Here is a 27,477-nt window from a genome sequence, read left to right on the forward strand (position 1 = left end):
GGGCCAGGCCAGCAGAAGGCGGGGTGGGTGGAGCTGAGCCAAGGGAGAAGGGATAAAAACCAGGTCCTGACTCACAGCACCCAACCTGTCGTTCGTTCGTCCTCAGTGCAGGGCAACAGGTAAGTGTTGCTTTCAGCGTGGTGCCTTCTTTCTTGGTTTGCTTGCCCACCTCATGGCTGTATAGGCTGACCTTCTGACCTGACTAGATCTGGCTTTGTTTCTTAGAACCTATCCCTCTGTCATTTTCTTTCCCACACCCGATGTCTCTTCCTGTCTTTCCCTGTTTTCATCTTCCTTTTGTCAATTTTCCCTCTTGTTTCCCCTTCTTTGTTAGTTTACAAGATCACTCACTTTACTTCATCAGTCTCTGATGCTCTAGTTTTCTCTTATTTTTCCTTTACTCTGGCTCCTTCTTGCTTGGCAGACAGCAGAGCCCAATGGATCAAAGTTTAGAGGGAAAGAGGTAGGGAGAGAAAACAGAGTTAATGTGGTGTGATGGGAATAATGAATTGAAGGGAGAGATTTGAAGGAATTGAGAGATGAATAATTACCAGAAATAAGGGGAGACAGTGGGAGAATTCTGTGTCACTAAAAGGGCCCTATGCTGAAAGTCAATAGATTTGTTTTCTCACCCTAATTTACTGTGAGGCAAATCATTCACCCTTTGCAAAAGAGAGCTTGCCCTATGATTTCCACAACCTCATCTAAGTTTGATTTTGTGGTCTTCTAAATTTTTCTGTTTCTAAGAATGTCCTATTCTGATTCCAGGAATCTAAAATTCTCAGTGCTTCTTCTGTAATGGGGAGAGGGTACTAGGTAGGAAATTAAAGTCTGATGCTTCCAATTCTTGAAGAAAAGTGACCATATCCCTTCCAGACTTAACTGATTCTTTCAAAGCAGACTGCAAAGGGGACAGAAGGGTCAAGGAAAAAAGCAATGAATGGTTTCTGGCTCTCTGCTGGGGTAGAGTTATGGTTAGCCCCTCTGATCTCTGGTACTATAGATTGGCTGCTGACACAAGAGAGGATTTTAAGATTTAGGGAAGATCTAGTAATGCTGTATAACTTAGGCTCAAATTTCACCATTATCACTTTGAGTGAAAGCATTGCTCTAAGAAGACCCCAGCAAAGATTGGTGCTTAAGTTTTTAAATGATGGAATGAATGAATGAATGTTCATCAGTGTCTGTAATTCCACTTCAGTTAGAAATCTGTTCCTATGATAAAGGCATTGGTTACAGCTCAAAATCAAACGTCCTAGAAAGGGACCTGGATTAATAGGAGAGTGGATTAATGTGTGGAGTCAGGCTCTCAGTCAGGAAAATATGTAGTAATATTTTAATCATAGATCCATAGTGGTTAAGTTAGTAGGCTCTGGAACCAGATTGTGTGTGTGTGTGTGTGTGTGCACGCACATGTTCAGTCATGTCCAGCTTTTTGTGATCACATAGAGTAGCCCACCAGGCTCCTCTGTCCATGGAATTTTCCAGGCAAGAAAAACTGGAATTGGTTTCCATTTCCTTCTCCAGGGGATTTTCCCAACCCAGGGATCAAACCCACATCTCTTGCATCTCCTGCATTAGCAGGCAGATTCTTTACCACTGAGCTACCTGGGAAGCCCCCTGGAACCAGATTGACTAGGTTCAAATCCTGGTTCTACTACTTAGTAGCTCTGTGACATGGACAGGTTACTTAATCTTTTGGGGCCTCAGTTCCTCATCTTTGAAATAAAGTTGATATTAGTTTATACCTGACAGGATTGTCATGAGGATTAAATAAGTCAATGTATGTGAAGCATTTACAAAGGGGTCTGACACAGTGAGAACTCTGAGAGTGTTTGACTGTTAGAATCAGATGGAATCTATGGAGTTATCTAGTCCAATGTCTGTGGAAAAACTGAGGCCCAGAGGAGAAAAGTGCAGGGTTCAATTTCATATAGTAAACTGTAACAGAATAAGGACAAGAATCAGGATTGAGACAAGAGCCAGCTTTCCAGACCTGTTCTGGTATATTTATGATTTTAATTCCCTTGGCTATACCTTCCTTTTCCCTATACAGAAAATGTGGAATCTAGGATCTAGGATCTCTAATCTAAGATCTATAAACTCTACAGCACCCTATTTTTCTTCAGTGAAGTCACCCCTTGATGTTATCATTTCTGCTCTAAAGCCAACCAGACCATCCTTCTTTTTCATGTGTTTTTTTTTTTTTTTTTTTTCTTCTGTGAGTAGCCTGACGTGGCTTAGAGACCCTGGCTTAGAGAGCTCAGGCTTGAGCCCCCAGCACTGCCCTGGAGGCCAGGACTAGCCTGGTGTGCTGGTGTGCAGGCCTTGCTCTCCCAGCATGGGCCCTGCCCAGCCAGATCACCAATAAACCCTTAACCATACCTGCAAAAAAAAAAAAATAGATAACACTTTTTCAGTATTTACTGTTGGATAGGTACTCTTCTATATAATTTATATAGATTATTTTACTACATCTTGACAACATCCCTGTGAATTCGAGTATTCTTGTTATTATCTACATTTTAAAGATATAAGATGTAGAGCGTAAGCATGACTTTTCTAATACCCCAGGGCTAGTGAGTAGTAGAGCAAGGATTCAAATGCAAGTAATCTAGCAGGCTGTGCTCTTAATACCCTTAATTGCCTAAAATACTTCTTTGATTAGATTTTACTCACTCCAATCTCAGGATAGGTAGTAAGATAGAATGGAAACAGAGCCCAAGGTAACTACACTACAAGATAACGGGTCATAAAGATGGACAGACAGAGTAAGACAGAACAAATTCCAGGAAAGGACCATCAGAACAGAGAAACTGGAACTGAAGCTTGAAAGAGCTTGATAATTCAACAAATTCCGAGAAGTAGACTATATTTCCCAGGTCTTGAGTATATATCATGGCTAAAAGCCTGTTAGAGGTGATGTGTGTATTGAACTTCTGCTTTTATTCTGGGGGTGGGATTCACCATCATCCCAAGGCAGGACTGGACTTTGCTTTCAATATTGGGGTATTTTCTTCACATTACATACCCCAAAGTGGTCATTATTGTCGTTAATGTTGGGGAAAGGAATTTGCAGGAGCCTGGGACCTGATCATCTCTTTTGCCTGCCTCTCCCTTGGCCATTCAACCCCCCTCACCACCAGTAGCCAGGACAGCCCCAGCCAGATGCACAGACATGATTCTAGAAAGGAACTCCTTTTCTCCCCCACACCCTAGTCTCAGCTTGGGGAGTGGTCAGACCCAAAATGTGATAAACTCTGACAGCCTTATCTGTGGTCTGCAGGCTCAGCCCCAAGCACTTTAGCCTTTGCAGGCAGGCAGGAGAAGGGAAACTCATATATCCAGATGTGAGGGAGGCATCAAATTCAATTCATTACCTACCATATGAGGTAGACATAAATATCTTAAATTTGACTACTGATGAAAGTTGAGGCCCAAAGAGGGGAAGTAACTTTCCAAGTATGTCCAACAAGGAGTTAGAGAGCTGGAACTGAAATAAGAAAAGCTAACATTTTCTTTTAGAAATTTTCCCAAAATCTTAACATAGGTTTCATTTAGTCTTTTCAATACCACTTGGCCTTTCCCAATTTCAAGATCCATATACCCTACTCCATACACCAACTTATGCTCTTATGACAGCCTGTGAGAGTTGGAGGGAGGATACTCTGCAATGGAACAAGGGAAAGAGGTTGCTTTGTGAGTTAGGAGGAGGGCATTTGCTCTGTGAGATCTAGAAGGGAGGGGTTTTGCTCAGTAAGAGATGAAGGATATTGCCATATAACAACATGGCATGAGCTCCTCCTGTTCACTTGTCCCTCACAATATAAGGCCTTAAATAGTAGAGGTGTTATTGGGTTCTACTCAGTAGCTCTCCTGGTGGTGGCAGGCCCTTAGTCTTCAAACATTCCTCCATCTTTCCCCCATTTTCCAGTCCCATATTTTGGCTCACTCTCTGATGCTGGATGCTGTCCTTTTTCTTTTAATCTACTTCTCCCTTTTGTTATCTGTAGCTTTTTTTCTTTTTATATCCCTCATTCCTCCCTCATCCCAACCCCCAACCCACCTTAGCCACCTCTCTGTCTCTATCTTTTGATCTTGTCTCTACTCCCTTCCCCCTGTCACTCAGTCTCACTCTTGTCTCTCTCAGTAGGGAGGGCCAATTCCTCTTCCCCTAACCATTCTTTGTTCTTCTCCATCTCCACAGTCTCTGATAGAATTTCTCCTTTACCTTTGTGCTGATTGACTCTCTGTCCCTGTTGGATTCTCTCCTCTCCTGCTCTCAGTTTTCTGAGTCTTTGTATATTTCTGCATGCTTCTTGATTTTTGCCTCATATCCCTTTTTTGTCCTTCTGTCTATCTGTTTCTAACTCTACTTCTGCTCTGTTACTCAATGCCTCTCCTCTACCCTTTTCCTCTCCTCTCTTGTCTTCTCTTTCATTCTCTTTGTCTCATCTCAGTCTCTTTCCCTGCCTCCTTTATTTTCCATCATCCTCTTGTCCTCTATTTTTTGGATCAGTCATCTTCTTCCTGTTCTTATCTCTACCTGTCCCCTTTCCTTCTGACTTTGATCTTTCTCTCTCCTGCAATTTCTATTGTTCTAACTCCAACACTACCATTGCACCTTTGTTTTCTATTACTTTCTGCCTTTTATCTTTCTTAACTTTTCATTTCTTATGACTCTTTCCATATTCTTTTCCCTCTGAATTCCTGCTCATTCATTAATATACTCCCAAATTCAATAAACATTTATTGAATAAATATTTAATAAATTCAATAAATACTTATTTAAATTCAATAAATATTTATTGAATAAATTTTAATAAAATATTCGATGAATATCTGTTTTAGCCTCTGCCTCTTTCATTCACAAATAGATGCTTCCCAGATCCCTTGGGGCTTGGCTTGTTTTCATCTACATCTCTATTTGTGCTTTTCCAAAATCCAGGAGTAAATCCAAAGATAGTAATATACCAGTCTGGTGGGACATGTACCCTTTCATTCTATTTCCTGAATCTACTTAAATTGGTACCTGTGGCCTCAAGCTTGTCTCTCTGGCTGGGCCTGCTCAGGAAAGACTCCTAGCCAAGCCTCAGGAGCCCTGGTCATTGGCATCTGTCTGCATTAGCAGGTTGAATCTTCATTTAGCTGAGGCCAATATTCTTTGAAAGAGTCTTAGCCTTAAGTGTTGATCAAAAGGTTGGTGGGTTGTCAACTCTTTTCCTGCCACACACAACATACTTCAGTGATCCTTACCATCACAGAGTAGGTCAGTAGCCAAGTCTAAAACAATCAGAATTCAGGCTTTCTCACCTCCAGTGGGAACTCATTTCTTTACCTCTTTGGTCTAATGATAAGTTTCCTATTTCTTCCTCTCAGATGCCCCATTGGTACATTTTTAAGATTGGGAAATTTCTTACCCTGAAATAACAGTAAAGACATTTCTGGGGAGGGGAGCAAGCATCAGGTGAGAAGCTAAAGGCAAAGTATCAAACATAAGAATGACTCTTGGCTTTTGGCCAGGCCTTCATAGTGGAATCTCATCTCTTTCATATCTTATGCAGAACTTCAGGCTCAAGATGGTGACAGCAGCCATGTTGCTACAGCGTTGCCCAGTGCTTATCCGGAGCCCCACAGGCCTCCTGGGCAAGATGATTAAGACTCACCAGTTCCTGTTTGGTATTGGACGTTGTCCCATTCTGGCCACCCAAGGACCAAGTTTTTCTCAAATCCACCTTAAGGCAACCAAGGCTGGAGGGGGTAAGAAGTCACTTCTGACAAATGGGGGAAAATGTCTGGGCCCTAGAGATAAGACTCCAAGTCATACTGGTCATCATTACCTAATAACTGGGAGGGTTCATGTGAAAAGTGTCAACGAAGAATAAGCTGGCCTAAAAATACACCTCACTTCTGACTTACGTCAGTATCTCTAAAAAGAGTCTCATTCTCATGCCCCTCACATTCTATATACTCCAGTCATGCTGAAACTACTTAAAATTGTCTGGATTATCATTTTAAGTTTCTATGTCTTTGCTCTTGTCAAATGACTCTGTCCCATTATCTTTTCCAGAGCATCTCAAACTCCTCATATAACACTTAACTTGGACACCATCTCTTCTATGAAGCCTACCTAGACTTTCAGCCTGTCCAATTCCAATTCTGGGTCATGTCTCTTCCCTCTTCTAGCCCATGTCTTCCTTCCAATCCCAGCACTGTTCATAATGTGTCTTCAGTAATGTGCCATTCCCAACAACTTAGGAACTCCCTTAGCACAGGGACCAGATACATCCATCTTTGTGACTCTACCATAGCCTGAGATATAGCTTTTAATTATAGTACATCTCAGTGACCATTGTTAAATTTACAGCTAGAAACTTATAGCTAGAAATTCACTACCACTTACTCTCTTTGCATAGATTCTCCATCTTGGGCCAAGAGCCACTGTCCCTTCATGCTGTTGGAACTCCAGGATGGGAAGAGTAAAATTGTGCAAAAAGCAGCCCCAGAAGTCCAGGAAGATGTGAAGACTTTCAAGACAGGTTGGAGTTAACTTCCACCTCATCTAACATCTAACTTAATGCTTGATTTCATTTTATCATGGTCCTGAGCTAGGCTAATCCAAAGGCAACTGGTACAGATTCCATGATGGAAGTCCAGTCTTTTCTAGGAGAACCACAGTAGGCAATAGCTTAAACTGTGCACTGAAATTCACCCTCCCCAACACATATGCATACTTCTATAACTTTTAGCTATTAGTCTAAAATGAGCCCACTAGAGTTCTGCCTGCTCTCTCCCAAGTGACTAAATGGATTCCAACAGGCTGGGCTCCCACATATAAGCAACACTACTCTCTGACAGTCTGGATTTGCATGAAAGAGTAAGTTTTGGAAGTAGGTACATTCTTTAGATGAGTATTGAGGTCAGGTCAATTCAATTGGTACAAACCATTCAAGATAATCACACTTGAGAATTGGCTATACTGTCGACATCTTTCACAGAACTTTGTGGGATATAATTAAGAGTAAAATTTTCAAAATTGAATTCTAATGACTTTCAGAAAAGAAGAGTAAGGGACACTATCCTGCATCTACCTTCCAAGTGCAAGACTCAGCATTGCTGCTCCAGTTATCTTACCCAAGGGAAAGTCCTAGTGAAGAAAAGTGTAATTCACCTTATGGGTGGTTTCATGATATATAAGTCTCCACTTGGGAAATGAGAAAAAGCTTACTTTTCAAAATATTTCTTATCTGTGTACAAGGCGTCTCTACTTCCTAACCTTGAATTTATATATGTTGTATTGACTTTAAAGAGGACAGCACATGCTTTCTTTCCCTCCCCCCCCCCTCTTTTCATGGCCAATGGATCCCATACTCCCTCTCAGACTTGCCCACCTCTCTGGCCTCAACCAGCCTGAAGAAGACATTCTCCAGTCCCCAAGAGCCAGAGAAAAATTCGGAGAAGGTCACACACCTGATTCAGAACAACATGGCTGGTGAGTTTGCTGAGATGGAAGTCAAAGGGGTTGGAATATGGAAGGAATGTTGAAATGCTGTGCACTGACACAGCAGAGGAAATGGCAAAGAATCACTTTAGAGCCCAGGGGAGTCTGAGTTTAAATTTTAATCCTGGCACTTGCTGGATCTGCATGCTTTGGAAAGTAAGTCATTTCCTTGCAGTGAGATTTTAATACCTCAACAAGTTATTACAGGAAGAAAATAAAATTACACTTACAGAAGTGCCTCAAACTTGTTATGAAGCTTCATTAAATATTAGATGTATTCCTATCATTTTTTCTCCATGCTTCCCTCAGAAACACTCATCCTTCACAGAGAACTTTTCCCCTTGTCTTGTGTGTGTTTATAATAATTTTTCATAACAGAATTCATTTTATTTTCCCAATACAAAATGAATATAAAGAGGGAAATTTAAATCAGAGCTCCACCATCCACCATTAATTTTCTTCTTATATTTTTTCTAGATATTTCCCTATGACTAAACACACACATACAAAACTACACTTCCCTCCACATACATGTTTTTATTAGAAATGTGATCTCATTCCACCTTGAGTTTGCTGTTGTTCTTTGTTCATTTAACAATATGTCATGAGCATTATTCCATGTCCCTAAACATAGAGCTGCATAATAATTATAAATGATTGAAATGTGTTCTGTAGCATGAATGCAACATCATTTAATCAACCAAGCATCTTCATGTAATTATACCAATTTTTTGTGTGTATTCTTCCACTTTATATTGTATGTTGGTTTTACATACATATAAATGTAATAGATTGCTAATAGAACTTTCCACATAGGATAACATATCTCCACAAAGATAACATGTAGTATTCTTAGACTATATATGGCTAAACTAGAAACTAGTTAGCTATTCCTCAATTGGCTTGCTTCCAGTTTTTTCTCTTACAAACAGTGGTGCAACAAACATCCTTGAATGTACCTCTTCATGTAGATAGGTAAATGTTTCTCTACAATAGACACTAAGAGGTGGAAATCTCAGGATGTGAAGGTGTACACATTTTCAATATTAATAAATATTGCCAATTGGTCCTCCAAAGTGGTGTACTAATTATCAAAAAGAATCCATATTCTCACACACTCTCCAGCACTTGATAGTATCAAAGTTTTAAATCTTTATCAAATTTGATCAGTGAAAACTTGTTTTTGTAGTTGACTTTCCCTGATTAAGCATCTTTTTACTACATTTGTTGAATGGTCTGGTTATATTCTTTGCCCACTTTTCTATTGGGTTAAAATTTTACATAGTAATTTTCAGAGTTTCCAAAACATAAATTCTGGATATCAAGTTTTATGCGAAACATGCTGCAGATATTTCCCCAGGTATGTCAGCATGTGCATTTTAAAAACTCTTGGTACATATTTCCAAACATCCCTACAGCAAAGATGTTACTAATGTACACTCCTACCATATAAGTTGCCATCTGTAACAATCATGATTTCTGTCTCGTGGATAGAGTTCTGGAGTTTAACAAGCCTAGTGGCATACATTATATTTCAATTCTAAAAATAAGGTTGCTCCATTTTGTAGTGGTTAAAGAATTAGGCTCTTCCTCATCTGTAAAATGGAGATGCTAACAGAACTTTCCACATAGGATTATTATAAAGAATAAATGAAATAATATCTATAAAGTTACTAAGAGAGGGTGTTACATGTAATAGGCACTTATTAAATGTTGGCTACAATAATAATATTTAAAATTATTATTCTTACTACTACTACTATACTACTATATTACAATAGTCACAATAATAGTACTATGTGCCAGATATTAGCTTGGATGTATTACATTCTGTTTGTCATCAGATGGTCATAATTCTGTGATGAAGATATTATTAGTCCCATTTTATAGGTGAGAAAATTAAGACTAAGAGGATTCATGACTTGCCAATATTACACAACTAGGAAGTAGCAAAACTATGACTAGAACTAGACCCATCAACACTCTTTCCACTGAAACTTGAGGTGGTACTTCTGGAAGGAGGGTGCCATACTAACCTTGGGAAAAGAGATGAGGCCATGCAAGGGTTAGGAGGCCTGAGTGAATGTATAATAAGTGAATGAGTCAGTGAGTAAGCAAAGGGATGGTTGAATTAAATAGTAGAGCATTAATGTGACCCAGTAAGTTAATGACTGATCAAATAAATTAATAAATGGAAAGAGAACTGGAGAACTCCAAATCAATTGCATTAAATAAAATATTGACTAGCCAAGAAGTAATTTAAAATAAATTCTTTTCATCCCCATCTCTACTCCCACAGGAGACCATGTCTTTGGTTATGACCAGTTTTTTAGGGACAAAATCATGGAGAAGAAACAGGACCACACCTATCGTGTTTTCAAGACTGTGAATCGCTGGGCTGATGCATACCCCTTTGCTGAACACTTCTTTGAGGCATCTGTGGCCTCAAAGGATGTGTCTGTCTGGTGCAGTAATGACTACCTGGGCATGAGCCGGCACCCTCGGGTCTTGCAAGCCACACAGTGAGTAGTAGGGTCTGAGCCATGATGAGCCCACAGGGAGATATCCAGAGAAGAGCCAAAGCCACATATAGAAGGAAAAGGCAGAGCTGATGGTGGAAACCTGGGTTCCACCCAACACCCCTTTTGTCTCAAGGTCTTTCAACAAATCTAATCCTTGGACAGGAACTAAGTCAACAAGCCTAGTTATCCAAACTCTTTGGTGTCCAGTGCTACAAAGGAGAGGATGAGAAATCGAACAAGTTGCACTCTCCATGAGTTCTTACTCTGGCTACAGAATGAGTATTACCAGAGATGGTATTCAACCTTCTCTAAAAGATCTTCCAAGCTAATCAAGACCAATCTAGCTTCTCCTTCTCTCCCTGAGTGCTTTCAGCCTAAGAAGGAAGGTCCATTTCTCCCCATTGCCCCTATACCGACCTCTACTTTGTCATATAGGACACAACTCATAGAGAATCACTAAGTTAATATTGACCCCTATCAAGGAAGAGAAATCTACACAGTTTCTCAGTATCTGACAAGAGTTTCTTCTCCTTGCTTCCCCTGTTTTCTCCTGGCCAGAGAGATCCTGCAGCGCCATGGAGCTGGAGCTGGTGGCACCCGCAACATCTCGGGTACCAGTAAGTTCCATGTCGAGCTGGAGCAAGAGCTGGCTGAGCTGCACCAGAAGGACTCAGCCCTGCTCTTCTCTTCCTGCTTTGTGGCCAATGACTCCACTCTCTTCACCTTGGCCAAGATCTTGCCAGGTAAGCCCAGAGCCAAAACTTTGTTCAGGGCTAGTATCCTGCATCCAGGCTTACTGTCTCCATCAGCCCTTCCCTGTCTTCTGAGTTCACTTGCTCCCATTGCTCTTTGTTCTTACCCACCCTGCATACCCTCAACACTGTATGACTGTATCCTAACCTCACTGAAGGGTAACATCACAAATTTGTCATTTCCCAACTCAATTGCACTCAACACTTATAAATAGTCCTTTTATATCCCTATATCAGCTTTTTCAAACTTTCTTTCCCCTTCTAAAACCTGTGGCTATCTCCTCCTTCACTCTTAGCAAATAATCTCACATCTTACAACACAAATAAAACAGAAGCCACCAAACAGGAGGTCCTTTAACTTATAGCCCCTAAACCCACAAATTCACCTCACTGCTCATCTACCCTTTTTCATTCTCTCTCCTGCCTAAAGCTAATCTCTTCACTTGTACACCAGATCTCATCTGAATCCCATCTTCCCATTCTCCCATCCTCTAACCAGTAGCATCCTCAACTCATGTGCCTATCAATTCTTCCATCATAGCCCAATCCCAGATAAATGCAACTCTCCACCTTCTCTATGTCAATACTGGTATTACATAATTACTTAGATGGGAGCCACTAATAATTCATGGTCCCCAAGCTCTACCATCTTCTATTCTTTCTGGCAATCCTGTTTCCATAGTCAGCCCTCCAAATCTCCAAGGAAATTTTGCCAAACCCCATTCTCGCCAAGGAAATTTTGCCAAACCCCATTCTCTTCAGCTCTCTTACACCTCCACCTCACCTCCACTCACAGCAGATTACTTTGTCTCCTACCACACAGAAAACAGAAGACCCTAGGCAGCAATGTCCTCAACTTCTTGCCTCAAACTACCTATAAACTCATGAGCATTCTCACATGGCCTCTTTTCATTCCTTATCTCCTATCACAGTAGAAGAGGTGCCATTTTTCTTGTTGACTAATTCTTACATTGGCACTCTGTGTGTCCTCTACCTCATCAGGAATCTTGATCTATGAGTTCCCTCTCTCCCTCATGTATCTTTAGCCTCTCCTGCTCTTTAAACATGTTGAAGTCTCTTGCATCTCAAAAAAAATTTTTTTTCCTCTTCACTCTCTAGTTACTCCCATTCTGTCCCCTCCTTATAACAGGCAAACTGCTTGAGAAAAGTCTCCACACTTGCTACACATTTCCTCACTTCTTGAAAAAATTTCAGCACACTATAAACATCTCTACTGCTTCTTAGAAACTTTCTTCAAGACCACACATAACCCCAACTCAAGCCAATATCTTTGGAAATGTCTTCAGTAAACTCCTTCAGCCATTAGAATTCAACTTCTTTTCATTTCTTCTGCCACCATCCTAAGACCAGCATCATTTTCCTGACTTTACCTTTGCCTTCCTACAACATATTATTCACAAGAACCAGATGATATTTTAAAAATAAAAGCCTATCTTTGTTATTCCTCTGCCCTTTAATAGATTCCCACTTCCCTTCTCTTTATCATGCCTTCTAAAGCCTTCAATAATCTGGCCTCTACCTACCTCTTCAAATTCATCTTTTGACACCTCTCCTCACATTCTTTCATTCAGTAATATACTAATTCACATATTCATTCACTCACTTAAAATTCAGTAATTCTGTTTTTTTTTTTTTTAATCCGTTCATTTAAAAAGGTTTGCTTAACATCTCCTGTACACTTAGCCTTAATCTGGGTACCAGAAACAGAAAGATAAAAAGCTGTGATCCCTGCTCCCAAGAAACTTCCAGTCTACTTATCTTTCATAGCAGGTTCTCCAGGAAGTCATGCCTGATTTCCACAGGTAGAAGTGATCCCTTACTCTAATATAAGGCCACAGTTCCTTGATGTCAGTGCAGGTTCAGGGGCCCAGGAATCAATTCCATCCACCAATTTCCCATCTCTACTTGTTCTCCCACTATTGTCCAGTAAAAAGCCCTGGATTCCTCAGGTCCTAGACAAAAGTCTCCCCTTCTTTAGACTTAGCTTCCTCACTTGTACATTAAAGTGACTAGATTCCATGGTCACCAATTGCCCTTCTAGCTCTGACTTGTTATAAGGTTATGATTCAAATTGTGAAAGTCTAAGTATCTACCCTGTAATTATAAGCAGAGGTATACTATCTGGAAAAGGTGAGGTTTCATCTAAATCAGGAAGAATATATCATCAGTCCAAGTTAGCAAACATTCCCTCCGACAAATTCCTTTCTAAGGCTTAATCTTGGTGTCTGGGAATAGGAACGTAAGCCCTATTCTCAGGAAACTCTAGAGCATTCTTGGGAAATTTAAATTTCTTCCACCCCAAGAATCAAAGTCCAAGCCAGGGTTAAAATGCCTGGAGAGAAGAGTGTAGGGGTCAGAATTTCAGGGCAGAGGAGTTCTTCCAAGAGAGGAAGAGGTGTTACAAAGGCTTCCGGAGGAGGGAGAAGCTGAGCAGAGGCTTCATATGGAGGAAAAGATTAGCTCTTTGCTCCTGCCAAGTCAGTCTTGAAGTTGAAATGTGAATACTTGGATAGAAGCTTAAGCATTATGCATCTGGTTCTTCAGGGTGTGAGATTTACTCAGATGCAGGCAACCATGCTTCCATGATCCAAGGTATCCGCAACAGTGGAGCAGCTAAGTTTGTCTTCAGGCACAATGATCCTGACCACCTGAAGAAACTTCTAAAGAAGTCCAACCCTGAGACACCCAAAATCGTGGCCTTCGAGACTGTTCACTCCATGGACGGTAAGTGTACGTATGAGTGTATGTTTACTAACATTGGTCTCACAAAAACTATGATGATAATGATAATAGCTAACATTTATAGAATGCTTATTATGTACCAAGCAAAATTATTAGTATTTCACATGTATTAATTCACTTAATCTTCACAACAATTCTGAGGTAAATGTTATTATGAGGAAAACTGAGACACCAAGAAGTGAAGTGACTTGCCCAAGGTCACATAGACAGTAAATGCCAAAGGATGGAGAGAGCTATTATACTGATTTCAAAGGTTAAGAAACTGAAGTGCAGAGAGAGTACCCAAATTACCTTGGCTGGCTCAGTAAACTGGTGCCAAAGTGTATATCTGAACCCTAGGATGTATGAGTCCAATTCCTTCGTACAATGCTCCTTCCATTAGAAATGATGTGCAGATCAATCATCCCAGTGTCTGGTTCCTGCAGCATAAATTTTCACAAACCGGTTCCTGGGAGATTTTTTAGGGTCCAATATGTAGCACTGGAATCAAAACAGGTTTTCAAGTCAGATCTTGGTTCAAATCCTACCTTTAGCACTTACCAGCTCAGTGACCTTGAGTAACTCTTTAACTCTCTAAACTTCAACTTTCCTCAAGGTAAAATATCTGATCAAAAGAGATGATGGAAGACATTCTATTTATCATGATCTAAGTAGAAATAAATCACCTTTATCATCCTACCTCTTTCCTTTCCCTAACTGAAACAATGCTCAAATCATTGTATTGCTGTCCCTCTTAGGCAGAAATCATCTATTTTAGGCATAATCTTCTGGGTTTATTAAAGCAAAGAGATCCTCAATTCATTTTAATCTGTCACTTTTCCAAGTGAAACAAAGGAGAGTCCACTGTACTCTCAGATTTAGCCAGTGTAAGTGCCATCACATCAAGTAATGGTGATGCACAAGCTTTTGAACCAAACTATCCATGTTCAAATCCCAGCATTACAACTTACTAGCTTGGACAAGTTTCTTAATTGCTGTGTGTCAATTGCCTTATCTTTAAAAATTGAGATGATAATTAATGGAGTAGCTGAGAATATTTAAGTGAGTGAATATATATAAAAACTTATTGTCATGCCCTTGTCCACATTTCTACAACCAGCAATGATCATATTTCTACCACTGAGACTACTTTAAATCATTATTTCTGTAGTGAAAACCAGAAATAATGAATGTTAGGACCATTCTACTTCCTTACATTTGCAAATGAATGGTTCTTTATTTAGTGAATGGTGGAAACCCTGCTGAAACTGTCAATTTAGGGCTGAATTCCTCTCATTGAAATGATGTTTGAACCATTACACTGTCCTCTTAGTCTTGGACTCCAACTCTTGTGGTTTTCTCCCCTCCTATTGTCCCACCAGTGGCTCACAAACTTTAATCCTAGCCTGGAGTCCCTGTTCCCACATGAAGAAGTTTCTGTTGTATTCCACTTCCCTGCACCATTAGTTTCCAGGAATGGGGAATGACAGATGTATGGGTTCTTGTATATGTAGAGTGGTCACAATATCTATGCATGAAATTCACAGACATTTGAAGACCTTATAAACAATTATCAGCATAGAATAACAGGGGAAAATGGTAAATCTGCATGGAAAATGTACAGGAACATACAGATTACTTCTATTTCACTTTCATTCAATACATTGAGCCTGAGTCTATGGGAGGGTACCCTCAGGTAACAAAATTGACAGGTTGAGAAAAAAATATTTCCCACAGAGACAGAAAAGATAGAGGCACAAAAAAACTCAGAAAGAGACAGAGATACAGAGAAAAAAGTCTAAAGTCAGAAAGGTAGACATGAAGGGATACAAACAATAAGAGAGAACAGAAGTGAGAGAGGAAGGTGAGTGAGGGAAGGAGGGATATAGACACTAACAAAGAGACAGAGGAAGTGGGGAGAGGAGAGAGGAAAAACAAAGACAGAGATAGAAAATAGAGACACAGAAACAAATTTGGAAATAGTCATAAAAAGAGACTGGCAAAAAGTCATAAACACAGAAATATGGAAGACCAGTGAAAAAACAATATTGACACAGCTGACAACAACACTTGGCAGACAGGGTGAGTGAGATCTGAAAACATTAACCTGGAGCAAAAGGAGAATTTTTTTAAATTTATTTAAACAAAGGCATCATATAGGCTAGTGCCAATACTTGATGGAAATACACAGACTTGTGGTGGGGCGGGGGCGGGGAGGCAGAGAGAGGCTGGCAAATAGCATAAGCAAGAGGACAGATATCATCAGAATGAAGTAAAAATAGAAAGAAAAGTAAGCCTTAATCACAGGCTGGGGAAAATGCACACATACACAACTTGGGTGGGAGTAGGGTGAACTCAGTCGACACATATGAAGAAGTCTGGCATAGCCCCAACTAAGGGTGCACACCCTCCTCCTTTCCCAACCTATAGTTGTTATGCGCCACAAATTCCATGCTGGAGATGGAGCTGGAGAAGGGTTATGATCTACCTCTATTCATGGCTTTGCTCAGGTGCCATCTGTCCCCTTGAGGAATTGTGTGATGTGGCCCATCAGTATGGGGCTCTGACCTTCGTGGATGAAGTTCATGCTGTAGGACTGTATGGGTCCCGGGGTGCTGGGATTGGGGAGCGTGATGGAATTATGCACAAGATTGACATCATCTCTGGAACTCTTGGTAAGTGAGTCCCTTGGGTTACCCTTATATACAATCCAGAAAGGAAGTCCCTAGAAGAACTTTTTCTTCCTCCTCCACAAAGTTGCAAAGGCTATTTGGGTAGAATTTATGACCCAGGCTATAGAACATTTGGATTCTCTCCTCCCACTCCCATATCACTGCAAAATTGCTGACAAAGTCTGGGAGGATTTTTTGAGAAGACCCCTGAGCTGGGCCAAATTACTAAGTTCAATTCATTGGGTGGAGTTGTGGATCAAAACTCCTTCCCCATCCCAGTTCCAAGCTCCATTTAGCTCTACTTTTGGATCTAACCAGTTGAAGGTCCCCACCCAGCTCCCGCATATCTAGTCATTACACATGGCAGGGCTTACAAGTCCTACCTCAAAGCAGCATAACTATCAGCTCTGTCTGCTTGTCACAGACAAGAAAGATGATAAGGGAGTCTGGAGCTCCAGCTTCTAGTGTACTGCCTTGAGTTACCCTGTTCCTCAGGGGGCTGATAATAGGATCTGTGCATAACCTCCTCATTCTCCTCCTTGTCTCCAGGCAAAGCCTTTGGCTGTGTGGGTGGCTACATTGCCAGCACCCGTGACTTGGTGGACATGGTACGTTCCTATGCTGCTGGCTTCATCTTCACCACTTCACTGCCTCCCATGGTGCTCTCTGGGGCTCTGGAATCCGTGCGACTGCTCAAAGGAGAGGAGGGCCAAGCCCTGAGGAGGGCCCACCAACGCAATGTCAAGCACATGCGTCAGCTACTAATGGACAGGGGCCTTCCTGTCATTCCATGCCCCAGCCACATCATCCCCATTCGGGTGAGAGTCCCACATTCCCCATTGCCTTCTCCACCATCTCTCCTGGGAGCCTTCCCAAAACCAGCAAACTGAAACCTGTTCCTGTCAGCTGTTTCCTTGTTAACCAACCTCCTTATCATCAGTTTTCTTTCCCTTTTGGAAAATTATCAGTCATTCTGGATTAACTAGTCTTTTTTTTTTTTTAACATTAGTTATTATCTCATGCTTAGTAGACTGTACTGTTCATTGGGCTAATGCAGTGTTCCTTTGAAAGACTACTTTTGCAAATATGTTTAATTAACCCAGTGACAACACTCCAGAAGTCACTTGGGGTTTTATCTTCTTACTCAGAACTACCCTAAATTAACATAGCTAGGTATGCTTCTTCTGCAAACAGCTTCAAGACAAGGTCCCTAGAAGCACTTCTACCCCCTTTAATTTTTAAATTGAAGTATAGTTGACTTGGGGCTTTTCTGGTAGCTCGGTTGGTAAAAAAGCTACCTCCACTGCAGGAGACCCCAGTTCGATTGCTGGGTCTGGAAGTTCCCCTAAAGAAGGGATAAGCTACCCACTTCAGCATTCTTGGGCTTCCCTGGTGGCTTAGATGGTAAAGAATCTGGGTGCAATGAGGGAGACCTGGGTTCAGTCCCTGAATTGGGAAGATGCCCTGGAGGAGGGGGCATGGCAACCCACTCCAGTATTGTTGCCTGGAGAATCCCAATGGGCAGAGGAGCCTGGCGGGCTACAGCCCATGGGGTCATAAATAACTGGGCAAAACTGAGCTAATAAGCACAGCATAGCATATAGTTGACTTACAATATTGTGTTAGTTTCAAGTGTACAGAAAAGTGATTCAGTTACATATTTTTTTCAGATTATTTTCCATTAATTCACTGTGTTATATAGTAAATCCTTGTTGCTTATCTATTTTATGGGTAGTAACTTTTATCTGTTAATCCCATCAGTTCAGTTCAGTTCAGTCACTCAGTAGTGCCTCTTTGCTATTCCATGGACTGCAGCATGCCAGGCTTCCCTATCCATCACCAACTCCTGGAGCTTACTCAAACTCACGTCCATTGAGTGGTGATGCCATCCAACCATCTCATCCTCAGTCATCCGCTTCTCCTCCCACCTTTAATCTTTCCCAGCATCAGAGTCTTTTCAATAGACTCAGTTCTTCGCATCAGGTGGCCAAAGTATTGGAGTTTCAGGTTCAGCATCAGTTCTTCCAATGAATATTCAGGACTGATTTCCTCTAGGATGGCCTGGTCGTATCTCCTTGCTGTCCAAAGGACTCTCAAGAGTCTTCCCCAACACCACAGTTTGAAAGCATCAATTCTTTGGCATTCAGCTTTCTTTATAGTCCAACTCTCACATTCATTCATGACTACTGGAAAAACCAAAGCTTTGACTAGACACACCTTTATTGGCAAAGTGATCTCTCTGCTTTTTAACATGCTGCCTAGGTTGGTCACAGCTTTTCTTCCAAGGAGCAAGCATCTTTTAATTTCATGGCTACAGTCACTATCTGCAGCGATTTTGGAGCCCCCAAAAATAAAGTTTGTCACTGTTTCCATTGTTTCCCCATCTATTTGCCATAAAGTCATGGGACCAGTTGCTAAGATCTTAGTTTTATGAAAGTTGAGTTTTAAACCAAATTTTTCACTCTCCTCTTTCACTTTCATCAAGAGGCTCTTTAGTTCTTTTTTGTTTTCTGCCATAAGGGTGGTGCCATCTGCATATCTGAGGTGACTGATATTTCTCCTGGCAATCTTGATTCCAGCTTGTTCTTCATCCAGCCCAGCATTTATACAGCCTTGACTTACTCCTTTCCTGATTTGGAGCCAATCTGTTGTTCCATGTCCAGATCTAACTGTTGCTTCTTGACCTGCATACAGATTTCTCAGAAGTAGTAGTCAGGTAGTCCCATCTCTTAAATAATTTTCCACAGTTTATTGTGATCCACACAGTCAAAGGCTTTGGTGTAATCAATAAAGCAGAAGAAGATGTTTTTCTGGAACTGTCTCACTTTTTCAATGATCCAACAGATGTTGGCAATTTGATCTCTGGTTTCTCTGCCTTTTCTAAATCCAGCTTGAAAATCTAGAAGTTTATGGTTCATGTACTGTTGAAGCCTTGCTTGAGGAATTTTGAGCATTACGTTTTTAGTGTGTGAGTTAAGTGCAATTGTGCAGTAGTTTGAGGATTCTTTGGCAATGCTTTTTTGGGGGATTGGAATGAAAACTGACATTTTCCAGTCCTGTGGCCACTGCTGAGTTTTCCAAATTTGCTGACATATTGAGTGCAGCAGTTTCACAGCATCATCTTTTAGGATTTGAAATAGCTCGACTGGAATTCCATCACCTCCACTAGCGTTGTTCATAGTGATGCATCCTAAGGCCCACTTGACTTCACATTCCAGGATGTCTGGCTCCAGGAGAGTGATCTGGGTTGTGAAGTGATTATCTGAGTTGTGAGGATCTTTTTTGTATAGTTCTGTATATTCTTGCCACCTCTTCTTAATATCTTCTGCTTCTGTTAGGTCCATACCACTTCTGTCCTTTGTTGTGCCCATCTTTGCATAAAAGAGTCCCTTGATATCTCTAATTTTCTTGAAAAGATCTCTAGTTTTTCACATTCTATTGTTTTCCTCTATTTCTTTGCATTGATCACTGAAGAAGCCTTTTTTAATCTCTCCTTGCTCTTCTTTGGAACTCTTCATTCAAATGGGTATATCTTTCCTTTTCTCCTTTGCCTTTCACATCTCTTCGTTTCACAGCTATTTGTAAGGCTTCCTCAGACAACCATTTTGCCTGTTTGAATTTCTTTTTCTTGGGGATAGTCTTGATCCCTGTCTCCTGTACAATGTCATGAACTTCCATCCATAGTTCTTCAGGCACTCTGTCTATCATATCTAATCCTTTGAATCTATTTCTCACCTCCAATGTATAATTGTAAGGGATTTGATTTAGGTCATACTTGAATGGTCTAGTGGTTTTCCCCCACTTTCTTCCATATAAGTCTGAATTTGGCAATAAGGAGTTCATGATCTGAGCCACAGTCAGCTCCTGGTCTTGTTTTTGCTGCCTGCATAGAGCTTCTCCATCTTTGCCTGCAAACAATATAATCAATCTGATTTCGCTGTTGACCATCTGGTGATGTCCGTGTGTAGAGTCTTCTCTTGTGTTGTTGGAAGAGGGTGTTTGCTATGACCAGTGTGTTCTCTTGGCAAAACTCTATTAGCCTTTGCCATGCTTCAATCTGTCCTCCAAGGCCAAATTTGCCTGTTACTCCACGTGTATTTTGACTTCCTACTTTTGCATTCCAGTCCCCTATAATGAAAATGACAACTTTTTTGGGTGTTCATTCTAGGTCTTGTGGTCTTCATAGAACCATTCAACTTCAGCTTCTTCAGCATTACTGGTTGGGGCATAGACTTGGATTACTGTGATATTGAATGCTTTGCATTGGAAATGAACAGAGATCATTCTGTTGTTTTGGGGATTGCATTCAAGTACTGAATTTTGGGCTTTTTTGTTGACTATGATGGCTACTCCATTTCTTCTAAGGGATTCTTGCCCACAGTAGTAGATATAATGGTCATCTGAGTTAAATTCACCCATTTAGTTTTAGTCCATTTTAGTTCGCTGATTCCTAAAATGTTGATGTTCACTCTTGTCATCTCCTGTTTGACCACTTCCAATTTGCCTTGATTCATGGACCTAACATTCCCGGTTCCTATGCAATGTTGTTGTTTACAGCGTTCGACTTTACTTCCATCACCAGTCACATCCACAACTGGGTGTTGTTTTCGCTTTGGCTCCATCTCTTCATTCTTTCTGGAGTTGTTTCTCCACTGATCTCCAGTAGCATAATTGGGCACCTACCGACCTGGGAAGTTCATCTTTCAGTGCCCTATCTTTTTGCCTTTTCCTACTGTTCATGGGGTTTTCAAGGCAAAAAAACTGAAGTGGTTTGCCATTCCCTTCTCCAGTAGACCATGTTTTGTCAGAACTCTCCACAATGACACGTACGTCTTGGGTGGCCCTACACAGCATGGCTCATGGTTTCATTGAGTTAGACAATGCTGTGATCCATGTGATCAGATTGGTTAATTTTCTGTGAGTTTGGTTTTCATGCTGTCTGCCCTCTGATGGAGAAGTATAAGAAGCTTATGGAAGCTTCCTGATGGGACAGACTGACTGAGGGGGAAATGGAGTCTTGTTCTGATGGGTGGGGCCATGCTCAGTAAATCTTTAATCCAATTTTCTGTTGATTGGCAGGGCTGTGTTCCCTCCCTATCATTCACATACTCCTAATTTATCCCTCCCTTATACCTCATTGTTGTTGTTCAGTCACAAAGTCATGTCTAACCAACTCTTGTGACCCCATGGACCATAGACTGCCATAGACTTCTCTATCCATGGGATTTCTCAGGCAAGAATACTGGAGTGGGTTGTTATTTCCTTCTCCAGGGAATCTTCCCAACCCAGTGATCAAACCCAAGTCTCCTGTATTAGCAGGCAGATTCTTTATGACTGAGCCACCTGGGAAGCCCCTCTTTCCCCTTAGGCATCCATAAGTTTATTTTCTATGAGTATGTTTCTGTTTTGGTTATAGATTCATTTGTATTATTTTTTAAGATTCCACATATAAGTGATATATTTGTCTTTCTCTGTCTGACTCACTTCACTTAGTATAATATTCACTAGGTCCATCCATGTTTCCACAAATGAAAATATTTCACTTCTTTGTGGCTAATATTCAATTTTATGCATGTATGCACATATGTATGGAGAAGGCAATGGCACCCCACTCCAGTACTCTTCCCTGGAAAATCCCATGGATGGAGGAGCCTGGTAGGCTGCAGTCCATGGGGTCGCTAAGAGTCAGACACGACTGAGAGACTTCACTTTCACTTTTCACTTTTATGCATTGGAGAAGGAAATGGCAACCACTCCAGTGTTCTTGCCTGGAGAATCCCAGGGACGGGGGAGCCTGGTGGGCTGCCATCTATGGAGTCGCACAGAGTCGGACATGACTGAAGCGACTTAGCAGCAGCAGCAGCAGCACATATGTATATGTGTATGTGTGTATACACACATACACACCCCACATGTTCTTAAACCAATTATGTGTTGATGGGAACTTGAGTTGTTTCCATGTCTTGGCTATTGTAAGTAGAGTTGTGAACATTGGGATGCATGTATCTTAAGTCAGATTGCTGCCACTGAGAAACTCCTTGATAAGAGATTCTAGACCTGCCACTGACTAAGACACTTATGAAAATATATGCCCCCAAGTTCAGTGGAGTTCCTTGATCTGATTCCCTCCACCTACTTAATAGAGCTAGCAATAGTGGGGCCAGGGGAGCAGATACTGACAAGCTTTTCTCCCGGGTCCAGGTGGGTGATGCAATGCTGAACACCAGGATCTGTGATCTCCTGCTCTCCAAGTATGGCATCTATGTGCAGGCCATCAACTACCCAACTGTCCCCCGGGGTGAGGAGCTGCTGCGCTTGGCACCCTCCCCCCACCACAGCCCTCAGATGATGGAAGACTTTGTGGGTAAGTCCTCAACATGGGGACACCTATTCCCTGGTGGCTCAGAGGTTAAAGCGTCTGCCTCCAATGTGGGAGACCTGGGTTCGATCCCTGGGTCAGGAAGATCCCCTGGAGAAGGAAATGGCAACCCATTCCAGTATTCTTGCTTGGAGAATCTCATGGATGGAGAAGCCTGGTAGGCTACAGTCCACGGGGTCGCAAAGAGTCGGACACCACTGAGCGACTTCTCTTTCCTTTCTTTTCTTTCCTTTCCTTTCCTCAACATGGGTGTCTACAGCACTCTTCTTTCCTTCAGCCTCATTATCTTAAGAAGACAATGGATGCCGTTCAGTTTAAAAATATATTTCTGAAACATCTATTATGTGCTAGACCCTATACTGGGGTCATAAATGAATAAGAAACAGTTCCTGTACTCATAGGGCTTCAGTTTGGTTGAGGAGACCATAGCAGACTCAAACAATGACTTCAAGGAGTGATTGAAGTTCAACAGAGAGAATGCATGGGGGAGTTGTAGGAGCAGAAGAGGGGCCTGGCTTCAGGACAGGCTTCTTAGTGGAGGTGACAACCTGAGCTGAGTCTTGCAAAGGGGTGTGGTATTGGACCAAGAGAAGAAAGAGGATGCAGAAGAGATATTCCCAGTAGAAGCAAGAGCATGGAGAAAGACAAGTAAGAGAATCAGAAGTAGGCTTGGACATATCAAGAACAAGCAAATATTACTGGAATGTAGGAAAGTAAGAATGGAATAAGGTAGGGGAGTGTTTACCTATGAATCTGCAAAGACAACACACAGTTTGGAGGCTTGTAGAACTGAATAGCTTGGGTTTTATCCTTAAGGTGCCCAATTCACCTGAAGTTTACTGGATTCCTTCTAGATACAGGGCCAGCATAGAGCAGGTTCTTATTCTAGGTCTGTTGGGTGAAAGACACATAGGCAGTTGATGGCATAGCAAAGGAGACAGATATAAACACGGGTGGTACTGGTCCAGTGTGGTGAGCTCCAGTACTCTGGGAGCTAAAAGGAGAGTGTTCATTTATGGCTAGAGAAGGTAAGAAGGGTGAAATTAAGTAGGCTTCATAGGTAAGGAAATCCTTCTGCTGTACCTTGAAGTACCTGTGGTATGGTGTAAGAAGGATATTTCAGAACAAGGGAATTTGATAAGCATAGACCTAGAGATAGGAAAGCAGAGGGCATACATTAGCTACAGCATTTTGTTTGTCTGGAGCATAGGCAGAATGAGAGTACTAGGAAAACAAGACAGGTAGACGCCATACATTCATTCATTTAAAAGCATCAAATAATGCTAGCCAACACTTATTAAGTATTTACCATGTGTCAAGAACTGTTCTAAATACTTTACATGTATTAACTCATCTAATCCTCATGGGGTAGACATGGTATTATTAGCATTTCCATTTTATATATATAGAAACTGAGGTATCAAAACATATAAAAAACTGGTCCAAAGTGACATAGCCACTAGGTTTGAACTGGAGAATCTGCATCTACCTCCATGCTCATACCACTAGGTCTCATGCCACATACCATCTCTGAGCTAATGATCTAGACTTCTGGACCTCTTGCTCAGCCTTCTTTGTGCTAGGCTTCAATTATAGAGCTTTTAGTATTCTCAGTTCTCTAAGTGTCCACTTATGCTGGGCTTTTGCAGGAGAGAAATATGAGAGGCATTCACCATGACTCCACCAGTCAGCCCTTCAAAGTTATAGCCAACCCATCATGAAATCTTGCAAATGTTCTCTACAATCTCTCTCAAATCTCATTTCTCCATTGCTACTTTTTAAATCCATGTCAATGTGATTTCTTCCTAACTAATTTTCCTGCTTTTCTCTAATCCTTTATCCATACTGACCATCAGAGGGATTTTTCTAAAAATCTGATCATATAGCTCCCTAGTTTAAATCTCTTCATAGTTCCCTACTGTCTAGACTAGAGCAGTGGTCTCCAAGGTGAGGTATGCAAGATCATCCATAGGGTAAGGGGATTTATTAGAATTGTATATTTACTTTTTGTCTTAAAAAATAGGAAATTAAGCATTACCTATACTGATCTCTAATATATAGACTGACAATTATATATGTATGTATTATATAAAAAATACATACATTGGAGGTAGGTATTAGAACTTTTGTACTAATAAGATGTATAGCCCCCAAACTGGAGACACTGGCCTGGAGAATAGTCAAACCTCCTTGGCATAGCATTCAGTGCCTTCAACATGGTGATCTCTATGCTTTCTCTTCTTCCCCACATTCATTTTATTTCTCCAGCTACTCTGAATGACTTACAGTTCCCTTACTTAGCTCTAGCCTCTTACCCCTGGGATTTTGTTAATGATGCTTCCTTCTGAGTGGAATGCCTTCCTTCATCCCTTACTCTGACTTACCTCTTTTCATCTTCTAGATGTAATCAGGCATCTTTCATTCATTCTTTCAACACATAGTTATCAAGTACCTACTGTGTGCTAGATACTGTTCCAGGTGCTGGGGATTCAGTACTAAACAACAGATACAAAATCTCTATCCTTCTGGAGCTTACATACTAGTAGGAGATAATAGAAAAAGGAACACTTAAAAATAAGTGCAAATTAAATAGCATGGTAATTCTAAGCATTTATGGGGGAAAATATAGCAGGAAAAAGGGGATAGAAAGTGCTGGGGGCGGGTACATGGGCTAGCTTGGAGAGGAAGGTTGAAGCCTTAAATAGAGTGCTATGTGTAGAGACCACCAAAGTGACACTTGAGCAAAGATATAAAGGAAGTGAAGGAGTCAGCTGGGAAGAAATCTAAGAAAAGAGCATCCCAGGCAGAGAGAACACCCTAAAACAGGTAAGACCCTAACACAGCAGTATTCCTCTTGTATTTGAATAAGTAGATGAGTATGGATGGAATGGTGTGAATTAGAGGGAAAGAGAGAGAAAACTGAGGAGGAGCAATATGGACCAGACAGTGTAGGGTACTGCAGGCCACTGGAAGGGTTATGGCTTTAACTCTGAAAGTGAAAGAAAAGTGAAGTCGCTCAGTCATGTCCAACTCTTTGCGACCCCGTGGACTGTAGCCTACCACGCTCCTCCGTCCATGGGATTTTCCAGGCAAGAGTACTGGAGTAGGTTGCCATTTCCTTCTCCAGAGGATCTTCCTGACCCAGGGATCGAACCCGCGTCTCCCACATTGTAGGCAGACGCTTTACTGTCTGAGCCACCAGGGAACTCTGAAATAGAAAGCCTTCAGAAGGATTTAAGCAGATGAGTAACATATCTGAATCTGATTCAGGTTTCAAGAGTTTCTCTGACTTCTATGTTGAGAATAGACTGAAAGAGTGGGAGCAGGGAGATCCATTAGGGGGCTATTGTGATATTCCAGGTTAAGAAATAATGGTGACAAAAGAAGGGATTAAAACTCCCAAGCCATTGGATGTCACATAGCAAATAATTTGCTTTTTAATAAAAAATCTTCAGAATTAAAAAATGAAAAACAAATGATAGTGGCTCAGACCTGAGGATAGCATTGGTGGTAAGAAGTGGTCAGATTTTGAAGGTAGAACCAATGGTTTTTGCTAATAGACTGGATGTGTCATAGGAGAGAAAGAGAAAAATAAAGGATAGCTCGAATATTTTTGTACTGAGCAACTGGCATTGCCACCAACTGAGATGGTTAACGCTGAAAGTAAGGTAGACTTGGTGGAGGGTAGGGAGATCAGTATTACTGCTCAGTTGTGCTCATGTTAAGTTACAGATGCCTATTAGATATCCAGGTGAAGATACAGAAAGGTGGATATACAAGTCTAGAATTCAGGAAAGAGCTTTGGGCTAGATATGAAAATTTCAGAATCACCAGCATATACATGGTTTTTAAAGCCATGAAACTAGATGAGATCACACAGGGAGTAAGCATGAAAAAAGAGCCAGGGACAGAGCCCTGGGACACAGCTGAGGTACTTCTGGCAGAGAGATCAGATTCTGTCCTCTGGGCTCCCCACTCCCTCTAGGAAAAACCCCTGCCCCAGGCTCCCAGGTCACAATACTGATGACACTGTGTGTTTACTGTCAGTGTCATCTTCCTCACCAGGCTGAGTTTCCAAGTAGATGGATTCACTTCTTGAGTTACACCATGTCATGTACTTACAAAGTGGTTCAGGCCAGGCCAGTACAGCTTCAAATTATGTCACATGAGTGCTTCTCAAACTTTTATATATCACAGCACCCATACGCAAATGGTAATATTCACATCACACAAAGGAGCAAACTAATGAGGCTATTTCTAGTTCTGAGATATCTCAAAGGGTTGAGGGGATCAATATCTTGGCACATCTGTAATGTGGCACAGGGATTAAGACATACTCTAACCAATTATTTCCCTCCCTTCCCCTCATCACCTTCAGAGAAGCTGCTAGAAGCCTGGACTGAGGTGGGACTCCCCCTCCAGGATATATCTATAGCTGCCTGCAATTTCTGCCGCCGTCCTGTACACTTCGAGCTCATGAGTGAGTGGGAACGTTCCTACTTTGGGAACATGGGGCCCCAGTATGTCACCACTTATGCCTAAGAAACCAGCTGCTTTGGATCCCCACTCCACCTGCACTTCACTTGAAGCTGGGCCGCCTCCTGTCCTCTGCTTTGTGTGCCTTTAGCTGACTTGAGACTGAAAATAAAGAGCAAAGTGTAGCATTTGTAGCTCTTTGTTTGACAGAGAACAGATAACTGCATTATACCTGTCTCCCTCAGACAAGTGGCAGAGCCATGAGGAAACCACCGATCACCCGTTGATCTGACCATCCCATTTTACTGAGAGGGAAACTGAGATTCAGAGAGGGAGAGGCCAAAAACTACACAGTGAGTTGTACAAAGAGCCAGGACACTTGGAAGATTTATATTAAATGGCTCTTTCCCCATGGTTTCACCAAAAATCCAGA

At 41.4% G+C, this 27,477-nt stretch overlaps 1 protein-coding gene across 2 annotated transcripts; it reads left to right on the forward strand.

Annotated features, from left to right (window-relative positions):
* On the forward strand, nucleotides 1-27,237 carry ALAS2 (5'-aminolevulinate synthase 2). Of its 2 annotated transcripts, XM_027534475.1 has the most exons (11): nucleotides 1-119; nucleotides 5,565-5,760; nucleotides 6,417-6,539; nucleotides 7,382-7,492; nucleotides 9,801-10,023; nucleotides 10,582-10,766; nucleotides 13,341-13,520; nucleotides 16,028-16,192; nucleotides 16,739-17,007; nucleotides 22,391-22,553; nucleotides 26,947-27,237. In XM_027534475.1, exons 2-11 carry the CDS (start codon nucleotides 5,580-5,582, stop codon nucleotides 27,108-27,110), a joined length of 1,764 nt encoding a protein of 587 aa, XP_027390276.1. In that variant the 5' UTR covers nucleotides 1-119; nucleotides 5,565-5,579; the 3' UTR covers nucleotides 27,111-27,237. The 2 variants fall into 2 exon arrangements, with proteins under 2 accessions (XP_027390276.1, XP_027390277.1); XM_027534476.1 differs by lacking the exon at nucleotides 22,391-22,553 and having other exon boundaries at nucleotides 18-119; nucleotides 26,947-26,998.
* Nucleotides 27,238-27,477: the final 240 nt, after the last annotated feature.

The sequence above is a fragment of the Bos indicus x Bos taurus genome, chromosome X (genome assembly GCF_003369695.1).
Source record: "Bos indicus x Bos taurus breed Angus x Brahman F1 hybrid chromosome X, Bos_hybrid_MaternalHap_v2.0, whole genome shotgun sequence".
NCBI classification, from domain to species: Eukaryota; Metazoa; Chordata; class Mammalia; order Artiodactyla; family Bovidae; genus Bos; species Bos indicus x Bos taurus.

What these genes read in the sequence shown, in the direction of transcription:
- ALAS2 (XM_027534475.1), top strand. Translation starts at nt 5,580, where the DNA reads ATGGTGACAGCAGCCATGTTGCTACAGCGTTGCCCAGTGCTTATCCGG. An exon ending in CATCATCTCTGGAACTCTTG is followed by an intron (nt 16,193 to 16,738) that starts GTAAGTGAGTCC and finishes CCTTGTCTCCAG; the next exon opens with GCAAAGCCTTTGGCTGTGTG. An exon ending in GCCACATCATCCCCATTCGG is followed by an intron (nt 17,008 to 22,390) that starts GTGAGAGTCCCA and finishes TCCCGGGTCCAG; the next exon opens with GTGGGTGATGCAATGCTGAA.